Raw genomic sequence first — 19,723 nt, forward strand, 5'->3', positions numbered from 1 at the left:
CCACCACTGTTCCAGGCGGGTGGGGGTCCTGATCACCCCCCCACCCCCATCCCCCGGGGGAGCACGGCTCCTGACCGAACCCCACAGCAGCAGGAAGGAGCCCGGACTCCTCCCTGGAAGCGGGCAGTCGAGACTCACCAGACGGTGCAACGCTCTCTTCCCGCTAAAGCTCTGTGCTGTCACAAAAGAAACGCTATGTTAACACGTAACGGGTTTTTACCGTTCTACACGCAATCCTACGCGAGGACTTTCAGATCTGTCGCTTCTGAATCCGAGGAAAGCGAATAAGGAGACCACGCGCAGCACAGAGGCTCCCGGGCCGGTCCATCTGCAGACCCCGCGGTTTGGGACCTCCCGCTCCGGAGGGTGGCTCCGCTGTCGCCAGCTACCACGCTCCGCAGTATCTGGGCCTGAGTCGCCTCGAGCCAAGGGCTCCCACGCGCCAGAGGACATCTCCCAGCGCCCAGCTGGGGGCTCGGGCCCAGCCCCACTGCCTGCTGGGTCCCACTGGTCGTGCTGCCCCCAGGTCCTGAACCCCTGGTCTCTCAGGGACCCTCCCCGACGGTGGCCGGCCCCTCCACAGTGTGAGTTCCGACTGGCCTCCAGGGGCGACCAGACCACCACATGCCTCCGACGTCCACAGGGACAGAAGCTACACGGATGAACGCGTTGCCACATGAAGGGGTCCCCACGCCCCCAAGGAAGGGTGGCCCCGTCCTGCCAAGACCTGCCCAAGGTTGAGCAGGCACCACAGGCCTGGCCCTGAGGGTTCAGGTGGGAACGGGTCCCACCCTTCCCGTGGCAGGCCCTGGCCGTGCTGGGCCCCGAGGCGACCCTTCCCGGGCAGGAGCCCCACAGCCCACCCCCACCCCCGCCTCGAGGGCTGGCTGCCGGCAGAGGGCCGCACTGTGTCTCCGTGGCTGTAGGAAGCCAGCACAGAGGAAGCTGGTGCTTTCATAATAAATCCCGTAATTAGGGAATCCCCGAGCTCTGAGGAGCGCGGGCATGTGGTCGCCTGCTGTGCCCACGTCTCCGGGTTCCCGCCGCCAGGCGCATGGCGTGCTGCCCGGGGGAGATGGGCACAGCCCTGTGGGTGGGAGGGGGGCCCGGAGGGCGGGGACCAGCCGGAACCTGGGGATGCCGAGCTCCGGAGGAAACGCAAGGGCCGTTCTTTGCACTCGGACACGGAAGGCACGTTTGAAGGAGGCTCTGACACCCCCTACCCCACTGGCACATTTCTGGAAGCTTCCACGGGGCTGAGGTTCGGCAGCGTGAGGCTTTGCAGTACGGCTGCAGGCTCCACGTGGAGTGGAGGTACCAGGGAGGCTGGACCAAGGTCAGCGGGAGGGCTGAGGGAAGGGCCGTCGTGGGGTCTGGAAAGCTTCAGGCTGGCCAGGGCCGATCCTGGTTTTGGCCTGGCCTTCGCCCCCCACCCTGGGCGCCTCCCCTAGGAAACCAGTGCCCCCCAAACCTCCAGGGCCTCCACCCACAAGAAGTGGGGGGCTGTCCAGGAGGCATCCGTGACGAAGAGGCTGCTGGGTGACACGGGGCCCCAGAGCACATCACGGGAGACTGGGTGGGCAGGCACCAGTGTGGGTGGAGGGCTCTGGACCATCTGGGGTGAGACCAGGATGGGGTGGCCAGAGCCGGGCTGAGGCCTCCGCACTGGGTAGGGGTGATGGGGGCTGGGGAGGATTTGGGAAGGGGGTGGGGGCTGAGCTGGACCTGGGGACCCGGCCAGCAGGGCCCCACGAGTTGCCTGGGTGGGGCTGCACCGAGGGACCGAGGCAGCTCCTTCCTTCCCCAATCAGTGCACAGCCTGGTGGCCCCAGGGCTTGGTGGTCAGGAGCTGCAAGAACCAGGGCAACTCCCCCTACCCCCGGTGGCTGTGAGGGACCCCCTCAGCCCAGTGCCCTCCCGCTGTTACCACAGGGACGCCCCAAGGCTAGGACACAGCAGTGGCTGGGCACGCCCACACAGGAAACAGGACAGCAAGGTGTCCACCCCCCCCCGCCCCCGCCCCGGAGGCCCCAGGGCCCTCTCGCTGCCGCAGCCCCGCCAAGAACCCTCTGCAGAGCATGTGCCGGCAGGGGACACCAGAAGGGGTGCAAACCCGGTTGGCATGGCAACCAGGAAGCCAGCCGGGGCCTCAAGCAGATTGTTGAGCGCCGGGAGAAAAATGTATTTCCTAATTAAAGTCGGAGAGACAACAGTGATCCTGGGGCAGCATTGGTGACTTGGAGAGAACTCTGCTCAGGGGAGCGGTTTAGACGCTTTTAATGACCTGGTCCCCGCCCCCTCCCTCCCCGTGTCTCTCTTTTACGGTAAAACTCCAGACAAGACCAGAGACCACAGCAGAGTCGGCCAGGCTGCCAGATTCCTCAAAGCTCCCACGTCCCACGGGCCCGCCCCCTGCAGCCCTGCTCCTGGGGGGCCAGGCCGCAGACCCCAAAGGGCCGGAGGGCGTGGGGAGGTGTCCACCCCTCTTGAGGGAGCAGGTGGTGCCTGGCTGTCCACACAGAGATACGTGGGGGGCGGAGGGCTGGCTGGGGGCGCTCGGTCCAGAGGCGAGGGCCCCCCTCCCCATGCCCACCAGGCAGCTGCAGTGCGTTGGAGGCGGGAGGCGCCCTCGGAGGTGGGGGGGGCACCGTCTCTTCCCGCCCGCCCTCCAGAGTTCTGCAGATAAACAGTCTAAATTAGGAATTAAAACATCCCTTGTTCCCACCAGCCGGCAGGCCGTATTTCAAACGTGCAGGAAACACCCCGGCCGCTGCCTGGAGCCCCGAACTTCCTAACATAATTCTGCAAGATCTCCAAGGCAGAAGGGAGGGGGCTCGATGGGGCACAGCTCACTCACCTGGGGCCAGGCCTATCTGAGCCACGGGGCACACAGGCTGGGGTCCTGGGGACATCCCTCTCCCCGCGCACACTGGAGTCAAGCCACCCGGCCCCGGCCTCCCTTCAGCCCCCAAGAAGAGGGGCAGGGGAGCGCGTGGCCCCACAGCTGGGCTCCTCCGGCTGCCCCCCTGGGAGGTGCCTGGGGCACCGGGTGCCCATTGGTGGAGGGCACGGCGCTGGGAACCACCACCCTCCTGACCGCCCGGCTCTCTGCCCGGGAGGAAGCCTGGGTGGGCACGGGGCAAAGACTCCCACGCTCACGCACGGCCTGGGGCTCCCCTGCACTGAGGCTTCCTGCCCCCCCTGCTCCCGGCCGGACCTGCGGGGGCCCTGCCTGGAAAGGGGCACAGCTCTGGGACAGAGGGAGCTCCGTGGCGGAGGACAATCCTCCGACGGCAGAACTTAAGGCCTCGCTCCAGAGTTCCAGACGCCTGGCCCCGAGCTGGGGGCCGCCTGCTCCGGCAGGGGTCTGCGGGTGGGCCTGGAGGCAGGCAGGGGAGGGTACTGCGGCTGGTACGGGGGACGCCACCTTCCTGGGGGTGGTCCTGGGAGAGGACCCGGGGCCAAGGCAGAGATGGGGGGAGGCAGCGCGTCAGGAACTGAGAGGCGGGGTGTGGGGGTGGGCTTCTCTGAGAGCCTCCTGTCCGGCATCTGAGTCTACCCCAGGGCACGAGGACCAGGTGACTTCTGGTGCGTCTGCTCCAATCTCTTCACCAACACCCTACGCGGGGCCCCCGTCCCCCCACACCCATCAGTCCCAGCCACAGTTGGCAGTGTGCACACGCCCACAGCAACCGTGAGAGGGACGCGGTCTGACCCACAGGGGCCAGGCGCCAGGGTGGACGCCAGGGATCTGGCCCTGAACGCCACCCAGTCGCCTCAGGCTGGTGTGGGGGGGCCACACAGCCCCCGCGAGGCACCCATTCTCGGGCCACTCACCGAATGTCTGCTCTGACCCCCCGGCCACAGAGGAGTCACAGCTGCCCAGGACCTACCACCGCCTTTGACGGAAGGCCCTCTTAGCAAGTTGAAGTCGACATTCCTTCTGGAAACAAAACCTGACGGTGCTCAGAAGCAGGACTGAGATCCCAGTGGTGAGAAAACACGGGCTGTGCAGACGCCCACGGGGCCCCCCTGCACGCCTGGATGCAGCTGGACGGCAGGGTACCGCTGGCCCACCGATCCTGGTCTGATGTGGGGCCCCGGTGGCCCCAGGCATGAAGCCACCAGGCTCCCAACTCCAGGGAGCCGGCCAGGAGCACGTGGCCACGAGAGGCCCCTGGGGGACCACCTTCTGACCTAACGGCTGACCCTCGGCCCACGGTGTCAACCCAGGGAGGGGACACCCTGAGGGTGAGGCGGACTGGTGGCGGGGACAGGGAGCCACTCAGGCCTCGTGCCTCTGCTCCCCGCATGCACCCATCCATCCATCCCCTCGCCGCTCACCTGGGCAAGTGGACCGATTTCCAGACCCTTCTCCACCACCCAGGACCTCACAGGCCACCAGGTGGCCGTCATTACTGCGTGTGGGACAAGGCACCAGCCTCCTCTCTTCTCAGGACAGAGGTCCCACGGCCTCCTGGTTGGCGCAACATGAGAGAGTCCAGGCCTCGTGGGACCTGAACAGACCGATGCAACCACGGGCCAAAGAGTTCCAGCAGCGACACAGACAGCTGAACATGTGACACCTCCCTCCCTTCTCTGCTCCCCACTCCCCAGTGGCCCCCTGACATCAGGAGATCACTCTGCTATCTGCAATTCTCTAGAACCTTCCCCACATCCTCTCTGCTGTCCTGAGCACCCCTGAGCCATCAGCCTTAGGCCTGGACGGAAGCAGCCTGTCAGCTCACCCCAGATGGGTGTGGGGTAGAGGGGCGGGCTCTCCAGGGCCAGAGGCCTCAGCCTGGGCTCATCTCCACAGGCTGCTTGGTGGGTGGGGGCCCCAGGGGCCCCAGGGGCCGCAGGGCTGCCTCCCCTTCACCTGAGGTCAGCAGGACCCCGCGAGGGGCATGCTCTACAAATGCAAGCCCTGGGCAGGGTCACCCAGAGGCTGGGGCCAGCACGAGACTGTATATTTAGCCGGCAGGGGCCGTGAGAACAAGTGTTGCCCCAGTGGGCCCTATTTTAGGCCCGCAGCTTAGATGCTCACTGCCAGGATATTTCGGAGCGGGGTGTTGCCAGGGGGCCCCAAGGCGGGTAGCAGAAGGTGGACGGGGGATTTGTGTCTGGAGGAGTCCACGTGGGCCAGGAACTATGTGTCAGGAGGGCGTGAGGGAGGCTTGGCCCCACTGGGAACCCTGCCCTGTGCTCCAGGGGGACCAGAGATGGCAGGACCCAGCCAGGGCTGCTGGGCTCTGGAGAGGTGCCTTCCAGAAGTTCCTACGTTGAGATCCTAGCTCCTACAACCTCAGAACGGGACTATGCTCGAAGATGAGCCTTCCAACCAGCGATGCAGGTAAAACGAGGCCGCTGGGCAGGGACTCTTGTAACAAGGGGAGACCAAAACAGACACAGAGGGATGACTACGTGAAGACACAGGAAGCAGACGGGCACCGGCCCGCCCAGGAGAAGAGTCTCAGGAGCCCGCCCGCCTCCCCTGGACCGCGGACTTCTGGTTTCCAGCACCGAGAGACAGTAGATGTCTGTGGTTTAAGAGTCTGGTCTGGGTTCCCTCATACAGCAGCCCAAGCTGATTAATACAGGGGTCGAGGCTCCAGGTCGCCCCCAAACAAGGCAGCCCCACACAGGAGTTGGGAGACGGTGTACTCAGGAGTCCAAAGGGCCTGGTGCTCCCCAGGAGAAAGCTGAGTGGGATTCAGAGCTCATCCCCAGGGCGTGAGGGAACTCTGGGGGGAATCAGGGCCTATAGAACACACTGGGTATTACCCTGATGGAGACCTGCATTCCTACCAGAGCTGCCTCCTCCAGGAAGCCCTCCCCGCCTGCACCATCGCATCTCCTATGGGACACAACCTGGGCAGAGCCGCCTGCCTCCCCACGTAGCACCCACTCAGGCAGCCAAAAGGTGTCCCAGAATGACCAGAGAAAGAGCCAAAACCCCAAGTCAGGAGCCTCCCTGTCTGGCTCAGGGTGGCAACATGGTGCCTGCCTCCTGGCATGGCTGGGCCCTGGGCAGATGGCCGGACTACCGGGAGCAGAGTCCACCCGCTTCACATGCCTGTGCTGGGACACCCCCCCCCCCGGACGCCCACTCGAGGGGAAGAGCCAACGAGGGGATCGGGGACACCCACACGGTCACCCATCACAGGGAGCCCCGGGCCTCAGGCTGGCCGTGGCAGCAGGATCCTGGGGGTGAGGTGCGACCGTGGATGGTCACTGTGGGCATTCCTGCCTACCCACCCTTGCCTCGGAGGAGTGTGGTCCACCTCTCAGGATACGGGTGTCCCCGCTCCTTCTAGAACGTTCTCCCACCACCAGGTCTGGGGCAGACAGAGGCGTGGGGGCCTATTTCCCACGGCTGAGGGACCACGCGGGTGGCCCCTGGAGGCGGGGGAGGGGGGATGACAGGTGGCAGGGATGCTCATGAAGACGGGCGTCCGAGGAGGTGGGCCGGGGGCTGACCGGATTCGCTAAGTTGCTTTATGTAACTCGGGCCAGGCCAGGAAACCGGAGCCCGGCTGGGGATTAGTGACAGGCGTCGCCATGGCAACCTGATTAGTGGGAAACACGTCGTGTTTGGGAGTGCAGCTCAGCTCAGCAGAGGTAAAAGGAGCCCCAGAGATTCATTAGCAACAGGGTCCCATGGCAACCGCACCAAGCTCATTAATAATTTTTTCTTATTCCAAGTGTGGGTGTTGAAATTCTCCAGAGAGCTGAACGGGAACGGAAGCCGGACGGACACACACACGCACACACGCTGCCCGGCGCCGCCCCGCCCGGGGCTCCACACCAGCACACGCCTCACCCTACCTGTGCGCCCGTCTGTGTGCCAGGACACGGCACCTGGCACCCGCGTGGGCCCAGTGGCCCTGCCCTGCCTGGACGGCCCCTCAAAGGGAGACCCAGCTCAGAAGTGTCGTTCTGACCCCGAGTGGGGGTGGGGGGGCTGCCAAGACCACCTCCCAGGGGATAATCGTCCTTCCCGTCAGCAGGAAGGAAGGCGGGGAGGGTCCTGCTTCACCGGGCGTCAGGCGCTCCCCGGCTGCCGCCTCTGGGAGGACCGCCAAAGTTACGGCAGAGCCTCGGGCTCAGAGACCCCAGGTTTGGTGGGGCAGAGGATTAGCACGCACGCCCCTGGGACGTCCCCCGGGACACAGCAATTCTGCTCTCGGGTGTGCACCCCGAAGACTGGAGACGGAGACCCGCATTCGACCGCGCGCTGCCCACAGGCGGAGGCAGCCCCAGGGCCCCCAGGGCTCGCTGTGGTGCGTCCACACAACAGGACAGGGTACGGCCACCGAAGAGAATGAAACCCTGGCAGGCGCCGCTGTGTGGACCCGCCCAGAGGACGTGACCTCACGGAGAGAACAACATGTAAAGGGCCGCACGGCGAGGGATTCCATTTCTGTGAAACGCCCGGAAGAGGCAAATCTCGGACAGAACGCTGACTGGTGGTGGCTGGGGGAGGGGACAGGGTCTTCTTTTGGGGTGAGGAGAAAGTTCCAAAAATGATGGTGATGGCTGCACGGCTCTGCAGAGACAGTAAAAACCAGTGAATTCCGTGCTTCTGCGCGCGAGGCGCGTGAGGTGTAAAATACACGTCGACACGTCTGTGAAGGAACGAGCGTCTGGGCTCCGAACTCGGGAGACCGTGCAGAGACCTGCCCTGAGCCTCAGCTTCTCCCAGGACACAGAACTCAGGGGACACCGGCGAGGGGCTCCGCACGGCGAACGGGGCGGTTCCTCACCCCTGTCCCTTTGCCCCAGGGTCAGAGGGGACCGGTGCCTGACCCGCAGGGCACGCCCACCTGCCGCAGGTGGAAACATGACTGACAGCCCAGCACAGCCCCCCAGGGCGGCAGCGGCCCCCACCTCCGTGCTGGCTGTGCGGGGCGGTCTGCCCCTTTGCCCGTCCTGGCACCGTCCCAGAACACCCGCAAATGCAGGGAACCCCTGCTACTATGCAGTGCGCGGGGTCTGGACGGGGAGACGGAACACTTATCCTGATAGGGGGCATCCGTCTGGGAGGCGGCTCTGGGGCAGACACACGGGGAGAGTCCTCACCCGGGGCGCTCCGGCCGTGCACCGCCATCCACGCCACAGTGCAGCCCGTGACCCGATCAGTAGCCACACACCCAGGGGCTGCTCTGTCACTCTGTCCCACTGAGCAGGCGGGGGACGGCTCCAGCCCCGAAGGGAGATCGCAAACAGGGCAGGGACGGGCGGGAGGCCGGTACGTCGCTGGACTTTGGATACCGTGATGTGTAGGGACGGTGGCCCCTGTGCGTGCTGAGGGGTCAGTCCGGGCCCCCCCAAGCCCCCAGGGCCCAGATACCCCTCCTCCCTGCCCCAGTGCCCCGCCCCACCAGGCCTGACCAAGGCTCAGCACGTGCAGGGCCAGACCCCCTCCCCGAGTGCGCCCAGCCTCTGCCTGAAGACTCCCAGGGTCTGTATCCCCCCTCCTTGTTCAAGTGACCCAGATTTCATGGTATATTAAAAAAAAAAAAAAAAAGGCTCTGGAACGTTGAGGAAGAAGCGTCGGGAATGCCCAGTTCTAAAACGAGACCGTAGTCGGCGGATTTCACTTTGTGAGCCTCTGTGCCGCAGGCCCAGCCAGCCAGCCGCGCCCCCGGTGCCACTTCTGACCTCCGATCACGTTCTTCAGACTGTGGCACGTGCCCCCAGCCCCCAAACTACCACAGCTGAGGGGGCTCCCAGGACACTCCCCACCCTCCAGGTGGACCGTTCCCAGGGGGTGGCCCCATGTCCCTGCCCCAACCCCCCACATCCGGCGTCCTCCTCACCGTAACTCCTCCTGCCGTCCCCCCCCGCCAACACCTCAGGTCCCCACACGGGTGGGCTGTGTGAGGTGTCCTCTGGGTCCTGGAACGGCCCCTGAACCAAATATTCCTGGCCCACACCTGCAGGGCACCCACCGGCTCAGAACCTCAGGCGCCCGGCCTGCCACGCCTGAGGGCACATCAAGGGCTCGCCAGACAGGTCCCCCTCTCAACACCATGGGACACACGGTGCCTCCCTGTGGCCAAACCAGCACGGCCGCCCTGCCGGCGGCCCGGGCTCCGGGCCGTGTCCTAGTCCCCCTCCACGAGGCGCTAATGCAGGCTGACTCATCGGACTGCGGCCGGCTGGCGACCGACCGCTGCAAAGACAAAGGGCCGCACGGCGGGGCGGACGATGGCGCGTGGCCCCCACCTGGCCCAGGGGACGCCCTCTGTGCTTCCAGACACGGGTTCCCATCTCTGTGGCAGGGCAGGGACTTCAAGAAGCAGTGGGCAGGGCCAGCCGTTCAGTGGACACCCAGGCCGCACATACGCCAGGCGCCCCCATCTAGAGGGAACAGCCGGGGGTCTCTGCCCCCCAACCCTGTGCCAGGTCCCTGACCCCACCACCTGCTCATGGCCACCCCAGCACCCGGAGGCACCCCTCCCCCAGGGGACTGTCCGGATTGTCCTGGGCCGCAGCAGGGCCCGGGTCTCACCTACCTGCCCCTGCCACACAGCCAAGCACTGCCCTGGCACCCCGAACAAGGCCCTGGGAAGCTAGGGGTCCTGTGCCCGAAAGGCAGGGAGCAGCACTGTCCTCACCCATGAAGCGAGGGCTGGGCTCTTGGGGTCGTGGGAGCCCACCCCAAAACGGAGGCAACCTCTTCTCTGGCCACCCCGTGGGCAGGGCCACTCTGTGGCTTCTCAGACAACAATGTGCCAAGGCCCCCCAGAGCCCCCACTGCCCCAGAGCGGGTCCCCAGCTGGGAATCCGGCCCCGATACCGTCAGCCCTGGCACCACTGTGGCCGTGGGACCTAACCGTACCCCCGGGGATACACGAGAGCCCCTGAGAACACGGGGTGGGGGGGGGGGGCCCTGGCTGAGTGGGGACCTCAGACTCTCGGAGAGTCTCCCTTGTCCTGCGGGGAGAGGCCCGAGCAGTGGAAAGGATGGTCCAGGGCATGTGCTCGACACCACGGATGACACTCCCTGGGGGAAGCCCCCCCAGGAGCCCCCGAGAACAGGAACACACGGCCACGGCCACTCCCTGCCCGTCCTCACGGTGGGGCCCACAGCAGGAGGGACACCCCAGGCCGGGAGCCCATGCCTGCCTCGCTGCCTCAGACGTCAGGAACACGTATTCCGTCCACCCCAAATCGCTCAGAATGACTGATTTCACGGTTGGGTTTCCCTCTCCCTGGGTGGCTCCTCGTTGCAGAGCCTGACGCGGCACAGGTGACTGTGATTCATCCTAAAAAGGACTCCCTCCCGCTAAGACATCCCTCACCTCCAGGATCTCCCTCCAGGGGGACGGCAGAAGGCAAGCCCAGGGGGGTGCGAGCTGCGGCAGGTGCCCTGGGGACCACGAGGGAGGAGGGGTCCAGGTGCCTCCAGGTTCCGATGGCTGTGGAAGCCCTGGGCGGCCCTGGGCTGCAGACACATCACCCCAACACCTGCCTGCATCTTCCCAGGACCTCACTCTTGGTTCTGAGGACACAGCCATTGCCCCGGGGCTCCCCCTTCTCCAGATTCACCTCAACCGCAAAAGCCCGACTTGCACAGACATCCACGTTCCGAGCTTCCCCGGAGACGTGAGTTTGGGGGACGCTATCTCAAGCCAGCACGGCGGCTCACACGTGCCAGCTAGTGTGGACGCGGCGCCCGCCCCTCTGCCCACCGTAAGCACACACCCTGCTTGCCCGACCCGAGCACCTGCCCCGGTGCACAGGAGGGGTGCCTCCTCGCCGCGCCCCAACACCGCCGCCCTCGTGTTTGTCTCCCTTCACCCCCCTTCACGGTCTCCCTGGGGCCAGCGAGGACCCGTCCCCAGGCCGGAATCAAGGGCAGAGGCCAAAACGCACACACGGCCTGAGGGATGTGCACGCACCCCTTTTACCAACACGGGGATCGCCGTAACCGAGGGGAAAAGGTCAGCTGAAGGCTGGCCACTTGGGCTGCCCCAGAGGCAGCAGGGGTTCAAAGGGCGCCCCTGGGGCACTGAGTGGGTAGGGTGGGTGGCGGCCTCGGGCCTGGGTCCAACAACACCCGCCACGTGGTTCCACGTCCCCGTTCCACGTCCAGCGTTGGAGAGCCTGGGGCGGAAGGGGGGCCCTGGGGGGGGGGGGGGGCTCGCTCCTACAGCCACCGCCTGGAGGGTCAGGGGCTGGAGGGGCTGGTCCCTCCGGGCCGGCTTGTCGGGCATCCTCCCGGGGGACGTGCCGTACTCGGCCAGTGGTCCAGACGAGGGTCTCAGGGTGGTGACCCGAGTGGCCCCCGCCTCTGATACGATGGTGGGGCCTGGCATCGGAGAGACGCCCGCCCCATGCCCCAGGCTCAGAGGCCACCTCCGCCTGGCTGCCTTGGACCCCAAGGACCCGAATCCCGTCCACCCCACTGGCTCTGCTGCCTACTGGGAAACACCCCCGCCTCTGCCTCCTCCGTTAGCGTGTCCCAGACTGCACACCCCGTGTGCAGACGGGGGACGGGATGGAGAGCAAGTCCAGGGTCTTCGAGGCCCTCTCATCGGCCAGCTGGAGACTGGACTGGGCCCTTCACCACCCGATCCGGGGCCCCCAGTGAACCCCACACCATCAGTGACCAACAAGGACGATCAGTTACGACACAAGGGGAAACCAAAGGAAGCATGGGGCCGCCACCACCTGCACGAAGGGACCATTAACCCCCTTCCTTGGCGGCCAGGGAGAGCCAAGGAATCCTAGAAGGCCCTGGGGCCTCCCTCCAGTGGGGGGACACTGGCTTCAGGCCTGCCCCCTGCAGAGATGCTGTCCCCCCGCCCTTGCAGCCCCCAGGCCAGAGAGGAGCTGAGACACAGGGCTCCTGCCGAAGACCACTGAGGTCGGGTCCAGAAAAAACAGACGCTGAGCCCTGTCCACCCCGATGTCCCCACTGTGCCCATACTCTGACTTCCCCTGGACGTCAGCCTCAGTGGGGGGGAGGGCAGAGTCCAGAACAGAGAGGACAGCGTGACCACACCGGCTTGCTGCCCCTGGCCTGGCGTGTCTTTGTGCCAAGGTCAGGGTCAGGCTCTACCGTGTTCCAGCAGGACGGGCCGTGCGCCCACGGAGGAGGACCAGCGTGCGCATGCGTGCCCGCACAGGCAGGTGCATCGGGAACTTCCGCTCCCTTCCCGGCCTAAGCCGTCCAGACGGACGAAGCTGCGGCCTGGCCTGGGTCCATCCGACACGTGTAAGCATCCAGGCCTGGAGACCACCAGCCGCACCCAAACCTCAGGAGCCCGGGCAGGGGGTTCTGCAGCCCCCTGTCTGCCCTCAGCTTTGGCGAAGAAAGGCCGTGGTGGAGGCCGGGGACCGGGGAGGTCTGCTCTGGGACACAGACCTGGCCCTCACACGCGTCGCAGGCAAGGAAAGGGGCTCGTCCAGGGCCGAAAACCCCCAAGAGCCAGGAGCGGCCCCCAGCCAGAGACGCAGGCGGCTCACAACACAGAGCTTCCTGCTGCTGGCGAGGACACAGGCGGCCCCCCCTCCCCCGCCTCCCCTCCCCCCGCACGCCCTGACTTCGCACACTCATCAGCTGCCCCGCTGATCACAACCCGGGGCCCTGCCAGCCCGTTCCCGCGGCGGGCGGACGGGGACGGGGACGACGGGGACGAGGGCGAGGGCTTGGCGGCCCGACTCAGGGAAGCACACCCCCACCTCCCCCGCAAGGCGTGCGTCTGCTCCCTGCGGCCCCGCCCCGGGCAGAACGAGCTGCTACTCACTCGGGGAAGACGGCGCGGCAGAGTGGCCCCCATCTGTCACCCGCGGCAGGCACGGCGCTCTGGGGATGGTGCCCAGACCCGCTGCCAGCTCTCGAGGGCCAGGCTGTCTTCCCCTGCACCCCATCCTGTCTGGGAATCCAAGGCTCCGGATCACCGCGTGGGGCCTTCGCCTGACTGCGCTCCCCAGGTCCACTTGCCGGGGAGTCGACCTGGGCCCGCGCGACTCCTGGGTGTCGCCGGGGTGTCAGAATTAACCACCGAGGGAGAAAGGGGGTATCTGGCTCCTCTGAGGCTCCCCCCCCCCCCCCCCGCACGCTCAAATACCCACTCGCAAGCAGAAAGAAAAAGGACCTTCCTAACTGGGCCTCCGAGGCTGTGCCGCCCCCTTCCAGGGCGGGCTCTGGACACAAACGGACACCACGTTGGACGCCCCGACCTTCACTGCTTGGGGCCCAGCCTGGCTGCCCTGAATCCACCCCTGGGATGCCAGACAGGCTGGCCCATCCCCCGCACTCCTTCACATCCTCGCTCTGCGCTCGGGAGTCCTGCCAGCAACCCCGGGAGGCCGCTGTCTGGCCTGCCGCACCACCGGCAGGCGCGGGGAGCAACCCTGGACCACCCCGAGGGCTCCACCATGCCAGGGAGGGCGCCCAAAGCCTCCCTCGGCCAGACCAGATTTGGGGGGTCCGAATGCGACACCCACACAGTCCAAGGGCTCGGTCTGGGTGCTGGTGCCGGCTACGCCCTCACCTCGGTCCCACCTCCAGGCCTCTGCCCCCAGGGCGCTCTGTACCTGCTCTTCTCTCCCCACTTCACCACCATTTCGCCCAGCCCGGTCTCCACACTGCCCCGACCTTGAGAAACAAGCCCCAAGGCCAGCTGGAGGCAGAGCCGTTCCCTGAGACCCAGGCCAGCCGCCATCCTGCCTGCCATGCCCACAAGGCTTTCCTAGCCTTGGCCTCCTGCCTCTCCTTACCTGGACCTCCTCGCAAACCCCCAACAGCTCCAAGCTTCAGGGATACGTTCCACCTGCCTCAGGACCTTTGCTTGTGCCATTTGCTCCCCAGCCAAGGACGTTCCTGTCCACGTCCTCCCACCCAAGTCCCTGTCCACTAAGCTTCTAGAGCGCCCCTGACCCCCAGGCCCCAACAGCCTCCACCTGGCCCACCCACCCCAACGCCCTCCCTGAGATCAGTCCAGCCACACTCAGCTGCAGAATGGCTAATGGCCACACCTGGTCTCACCGTGACACACGCACCCAGCACTGACTCTGTGCTTCCTGGCCTCCGCCAACGAATCAGGCCACCAGTGAGCTCAACCAACACCAAATGCTGCCCCAGCTCAAAACCCCGTCAGGGCTGAGGTGGGGGCCCTGGACAAGCCTGAAGTCGAGGCCACTGCAGAGAAAACAAGCTCTCGGCCGAATCCCTTTCTGGGCAGTCCCAGGGCACCAAAAGCAATGGGGACACGGCCTGGTCCCTCGAAGGCGGACAAAACTCAACTCACACTAATTCTCCTTCCAAGGCCTGCCCCCCCTCAAAGGCTGCTTTCCTGTGGGAAGCAGAAACCCATAAAAGCCTTCCTTTTCTTTCTCTACCACCAGCTCCTACCCATCCACACAGCCCAAGCCAACCTCACTTCCTCCAAGAAGCCCTCCTTAGCAACCCACAGAACCCAGGGAGGTGACACCTTACGGCCCAGCTCTCACTTAGGAGAAACGGGAGCTCAGGCCAGTGTTCAGAGCCCTCCCCCTCAAACCCTCCAGGAGCAACCACACTAAGAACATGACCCCCCCAGCCCTGCCTCTGGCGAGTACTCCGAGATCCGCCTCTCCACCGCTGCCCTCTCAGGTCTCGGGGACAACACCACCTCCCCGTGAAGCCCCCACCACCTCCCCGTGAAGCCCCCACCACGATATCCCTGTCTCAGCTGGGGGAGGGCAGGTGTCTCCGCATCTGATCCCCTCCGCCCAGCCCCAGAGAGATGCTCGGCGTGAAGGTATGCCCTCGGGACCTCCTTCTTCACGAGCCGTGAGCTTCAGCCTCAGGGCCGCAGGGGCCTGGCCTGCAGGCTGGTGACCGTGGGCCTGGGGCAGATACGCTACACCCCGGCCGGCCCAGAGGGGTGAGGCCCCCACACTGCGCACACCATTTCTGTTTCGTGTCCCCTAATTCTACCCGGGCCAGGATGGCCTTCCCATCTGCGCCCCCAGGCGGGTTTAGTGCCTGCGCGAGAGCCCCTCCCGGCCTCTGGGAAGACACCCGTTCCCCTGGAAGGGCCGGCCTAGGGACACCAAGTCCAGGGAAACAGACACACTGGTGCCAGACGAGGGCCCGAATCCAGGAACAGCGCGCTGGGATGAGAAGGAGCTCGGAAGAGGTACCCCAGGCCTGCATCCCCAGAGCGCACGCAGAAAGCCCCGTGTGTGCGTAAGACAAAGCGCTCAGGGGATCACAGCCACAAGCTCAGGAAGGTGCACCTGTCCTGTTCCCGTCAGGTTGGTGGGGACACAGCGGGCTGCGGGACGGAGGGGGGGCTGCCCCGCATCAACGCCCCAAGTGTCCTGGCCAGGACACCCACACCCACCATAAGCCCCAGGCGCGGGTGGCGGTTTAACAGCCTGAAGCACGGGGTTCGGCAGACACCTTCAAAACGCTGGACTTGACCGGCCTCACGCCCCTGCCAAACGCTGGGACCTGTGAGTCACACAGGGCTCACCCAGCTCTGCCCTCCAGCAGCCGTGTGACCTTGACGCGTCCCTCTGGCTTCTCCGAGCTCTGTGCCGAGGTGTGTTTGGCCCCCGGCCCCTGGGAAGCGGCTCCTGGAGGTGCACGCCACCCCTGAGCCCCCAAGTGCCTCCTCGACCACAGCCTAGTCCCTCGACACCTTTGTCGGGCTGCAGCTGGCCTCCCCGGGGGCCCCCTTCCCAACCGGTAAGCGTCCCCGGAGGCCCCGCCCGGCCTGGGTGCTGGGACCGCAGCAGCTGCGTCGCGCGTCGCGGAGTCAGGAACCCTGGGGGAGCCCGGGCAGAACATAACCCAGCCACGCGGGCTACAACACACAGATCCCACCCACCTCCCTCTATAAATAAACCTGTGTAGGAGAGACAGCACTTGCCCCAAAAGTTCCAGCACGGTTATATTTTCGAAAAGCAAAGTAAATCGATGAGGGCACGGGCTGCCCCTGCAGGCTCCCTCGCTCTGCGTCGGAGGCCCCCTCAAGGCAAAAGCAGACCAGGCGCGGTCGTTTGTGCCGGGGTCATCCACTCAGCGCTCCCAAAAGGTCGGGGGGCTTAAGGAAGGCCCCTTCCTGCATTCCACTCGCTGACAGGATCCGGGCTCGGCCCGGGCTCCACGGACGTCAGCTGGGATTCTGCCAGCGTCTGGAAAGCGAGAAGCTGCTGCACGGAGTGTGGGTTCCCAGAGCAAACCCAATTACCCCGTTTCCCTCTGACTTTGTCCTCTGCAGCGTGAGAGGCTCCCCAGGATGGGGAGGGAAGCAGCCGGAGGCGGCCGAAGTGCCCCGTGGCTACAGGACGCCCCACTGTCCAGCCAGGGCCGGGCCTGCTGACCCAGGGAATCTCAAGTGTTCTGAGCAGCCGTGCTGAGGCCTCGCAGACCCTTGGAGAGAACCAAGCCCCCCCCCCCCCGTCCAAGCGCGCCAGCTTATTCTGAGTGCCCCCCAGGGCTGACGCACGCCCCCAAGACGCGGCCCTGTATCTGCTGGAGGTCAGCGGCCGTCCCCCTGAGACCAAAGGCCGTGACGTGCCCACCCCGCGTGACAGATGCAGAATTTGCACAGAGGTAAAATGATCCCAGGATCTGAGCCCCTGACCCCCCCCTCCCCCCCCCCCCCCGGTTAGAGGAGACAGTGAGCTCCCCCGGCTGACAAACCCTCCCCCTCCAGCGTGGTCACGGGGAGCACACACACAAGGACACTAACCCAGCCCTGCCAGTCCCAGCCCCCACGGCCCTCTGGGCTGCAGCCCACCTGCACACGGCTCCCCACCGCACCTTCCCTGCGCCCAATAACACAAACAACCTTGTCAGACGCCCTCAGGGACACAGCCTGCCTTGAAGGCCCGGGACACCCAGCACCCCCAGGGTCAGCCTCCAGAGAACACCGCAGCCAGGCAAGGGGGCTGTCAGAAGAGACAAAGTGCAGGCCTCGCAGACTCTTTCCCTAGCTGGTCTCTGCACGAGCTTGGAGAAGCCGGACTCCGGTCCTGTCCCAAACCAGGGCCTCGGGGCACAACCCGCCACCACACCCACCACTCCCGGCAAAGTGAGGTGACCCGGCCATCTCCAGGTCAGAGTCCCAGAGAGGAGGCCAGGCCGGCTGCTGTGCGGGAAGACAAGCCTGATGTCTTGCGGGGGGGTGCCCCCCGAAGGCCATCACCAGTGCAGGACACAGGCAGGCTCTGAAGCCTGCCGCCATGCCTGAGGCCGGCCCTGGGCCTCGGGACCATGATGACCTTCTTGACAACCAGAAGGTAAACTGGACTCAGCCGATGTTTAGATTTCGGAAAAGAGGAGCATGGGTTTTATTACTTTTCTTCGGTACAGATTCTTCTCTCACGTTTAATATTTACACAGTTAAACACACAAGGTAGAAAAAATATACACACACATGGCTCATTTTCACCTCGGTCTCGATTCTGACAGAGAAAGTTTACAGGCTGGTCCCCACCTCCGTCAGCCTCCTGGCCTCGGCCCTGTCCCCCACTCCACGGACCCTGTCTGCCCAGTGTCTCCCTGTGGAAGGGCAGGAAGGCAGGGGCGCCCACAGCCCGGCCACCTGGAAACCACTTCCCACCAGTAAGAGCCAACGTTCAGGATGGACAGGACCCCACTGAGACAGTCCCCAAAGGCCATCTGCTGGGGGGCCACCAGACCAGCTATCTGCATCCCAGAAGTGCCCCGGCCCACCCAACGCCAGTCTAGAACCTTCTCTGCCACTCCGGCCAAGAACAGAAAAGGGGCCCCTTCCCAGGGAAAGCACTAGAAGAAGGGACTCCACAGTGCAGAGCCAGCTGCGTCCCTGCCCCCCACCCCCAGCTGCGCATGACTTAAATCAGCCCCAGCACCGAGTTCAGCCTGGAGAGGCGAGTTCACAACCAACGTCACGGCATCTCTCCCTGGAAAAGGGCCGGCCGCCGCGCACCGCCTCCGGCCCCACCGGTCGATCTCCCGCGACGCTCGGAGGCGCAAAGCACAGGCTGGCAACTTTGCTCCCCTTACTCTACTTCCTTCCGGCCTCCCCCTCCCCTTCCCCGGCAAGGGTCCCGCCTCTGATGGACATTTCTGTCGGCCCCGGGGGCGGCCTTCCCCTCCTGGCCGCCACCCACGGGAGCCCTGGGAGTTCCGACTTCCCGCCCCGCCGACCCCTCTCCTCTCCAAGTCCGTGATGGCCTCGCCGCTTCTCTCCCACCCTCTCCCATCCCGGACGGACTCTGGACCGGGGACACTCCATTCGGGCACGCGGGGACGCCCCTGGTGCCCCCACTCCCGTGCCCTGCGCTGCCCGTGCGCCCAGCCCGCTCCGGCCTCGCAGGGGCCACACAGAGGAGGTCCCGCGCTCCGGACCCCACGCCTTGCAGCCCGGCTGCCCTGGAAGGATATGGGTTACAAACCAGCCGGAGACACCAGCTGCGCGGCCGCGTGGTCTGCCCGAGGCAGAAGAAGACGGTGGCCGCCAGCGCCGGGTACGGGACGGGCTGCTCCTCGTCGGCGCCCAGCTCCGCGCCGCGCTCGGCCGCCGGGCTCTCGGGGGGCGACGCGCCGGCCCCGGACCCCGGCTCCGCCTCCCGCCCCGGCGCCCCGGGGCTCGCCGGGGACGCCCCTGCCGCCACCGCCGAGCCCGCGGCCGGAGCGCCCAGGGGCACTCGGACCTCGTCGGCCGCCTGCGCGCCCTCGGTCATGGTGGCAACGGGCAGCACCTGCGGGGTGACAGGCGGTGACCGCGACCCGGGAACGACACCACTCGCCCGCCTGGGGAACGGCGGAGCTGCGGGAACAGCCGCGGTCGCCGGCATGTCTTTGTCTTCCCTTATTAGAGACAAATGCGCCCCCCGCCCCCGCCCGCCCCCTCCCTCCGGCGAGGGCTGGGCCGCCCCTCCCCCATCGCCGGGGCGGGGGGGGGGCCCCAAGGGCGCCCTCGCCGGCTCCGCTAAGTTGAAGAGGGTCCCGCCGCGCAGTGGGGCGCGCGTCCCCCGCCGTGTCTCACCTCGCTCCGGCGGCCGGCGGCGTCCCCGCGGGCATCGCCCGGGCGGCGCGGTCACCGCGGACCCGGCACGGCGCTCGGCCCCGGCTGGAGCGCGCCGCCCCCGGCCCGCGCCCCCGGCCCCGGCCCGCCGGCTTCGGCTCCCGCTCCGGCTGGCCCGGCGGCGACGGCGGCGACCCCGGGGCGGAAGGGGACCGCTGGGCTGACGAGCCGGGGACGCGGGGCGCGGGGCCGGGGGGCGCGGGGCGGGGGCGCGGGGCGGCGAGCAAGCCCGGAGCGTGTCCGCGCGCGGCGCAGGAAACTTCGGAGTGAGCGGCGGAGGGCGGGGGCGGGGCCGGCGCGGGGGCGGGGCCGCAGGGGCGCCGAGAGGGAGGGGCCGCCCCCGCCCCCGCCCCGAGGCACGCGCGCGACCGACCCTCCCCCATCGCGGGGGGCACCCGCCCGTTCCCAGGGGCAGGGAGGGCGGGGCCGGACCCCTCCGCGCCCCCCACCCCCTCTCCGGGCGCGCGGTGCGCCAGGGGGCGCGCGCGGAGAGGCTCGGCGGGGGGCGGGGAGCGGCGCCAACGTGCTCCCCGCCCCCCGCTGCGGGGGCGGCCCGAGCCGCGGAGGCGGGCTCTCCCCTCCCCCTCCCCTCCCCCTCCCCCTCCCCGCCGCCGCGCACCGCCCCCTACACCCGGGCGAGGCGGGCCGGGGTCGCCGAGGGGGCGGGGCCGGGCGGCCGTGGGCGGCCGCGGCCGTGA

The 19,723-nt window shown here is 66.8% G+C and overlaps 1 protein-coding gene across 2 annotated transcripts in view; it reads right to left on the reverse strand.

The window, feature by feature from the left end:
- Nucleotides 1-18,696, reverse strand: part of CACNA1H (calcium voltage-gated channel subunit alpha1 H) — a 59,898-nt gene extending 41,202 nt beyond the window's left edge. The window contains exon 1 of one of the 2 annotated variants that reach the window (XM_047097938.1): nucleotides 18,383-18,696. In XM_047097938.1, the coding sequence (XP_046953894.1) occupies nucleotides 18,383-18,681 (299 nt within the window). In that variant the 5' untranslated portion in view covers nucleotides 18,682-18,696. The remainder of the gene's footprint in view (nucleotides 1-18,382) is intronic. The other variant, XM_047097940.1, reaches the window with a different exon arrangement.
- Nucleotides 18,697-19,723: the final 1,027 nt, after the last annotated feature.

Source organism: Lynx rufus, unplaced genomic scaffold, assembly GCF_022079265.1.
Source record: "Lynx rufus isolate CCGP_SWC_20201006 ecotype Redwood Valley unplaced genomic scaffold, mLynRuf1.p SCAF_43, whole genome shotgun sequence".
NCBI classification, from domain to species: domain Eukaryota; kingdom Metazoa; phylum Chordata; class Mammalia; order Carnivora; family Felidae; genus Lynx; species Lynx rufus.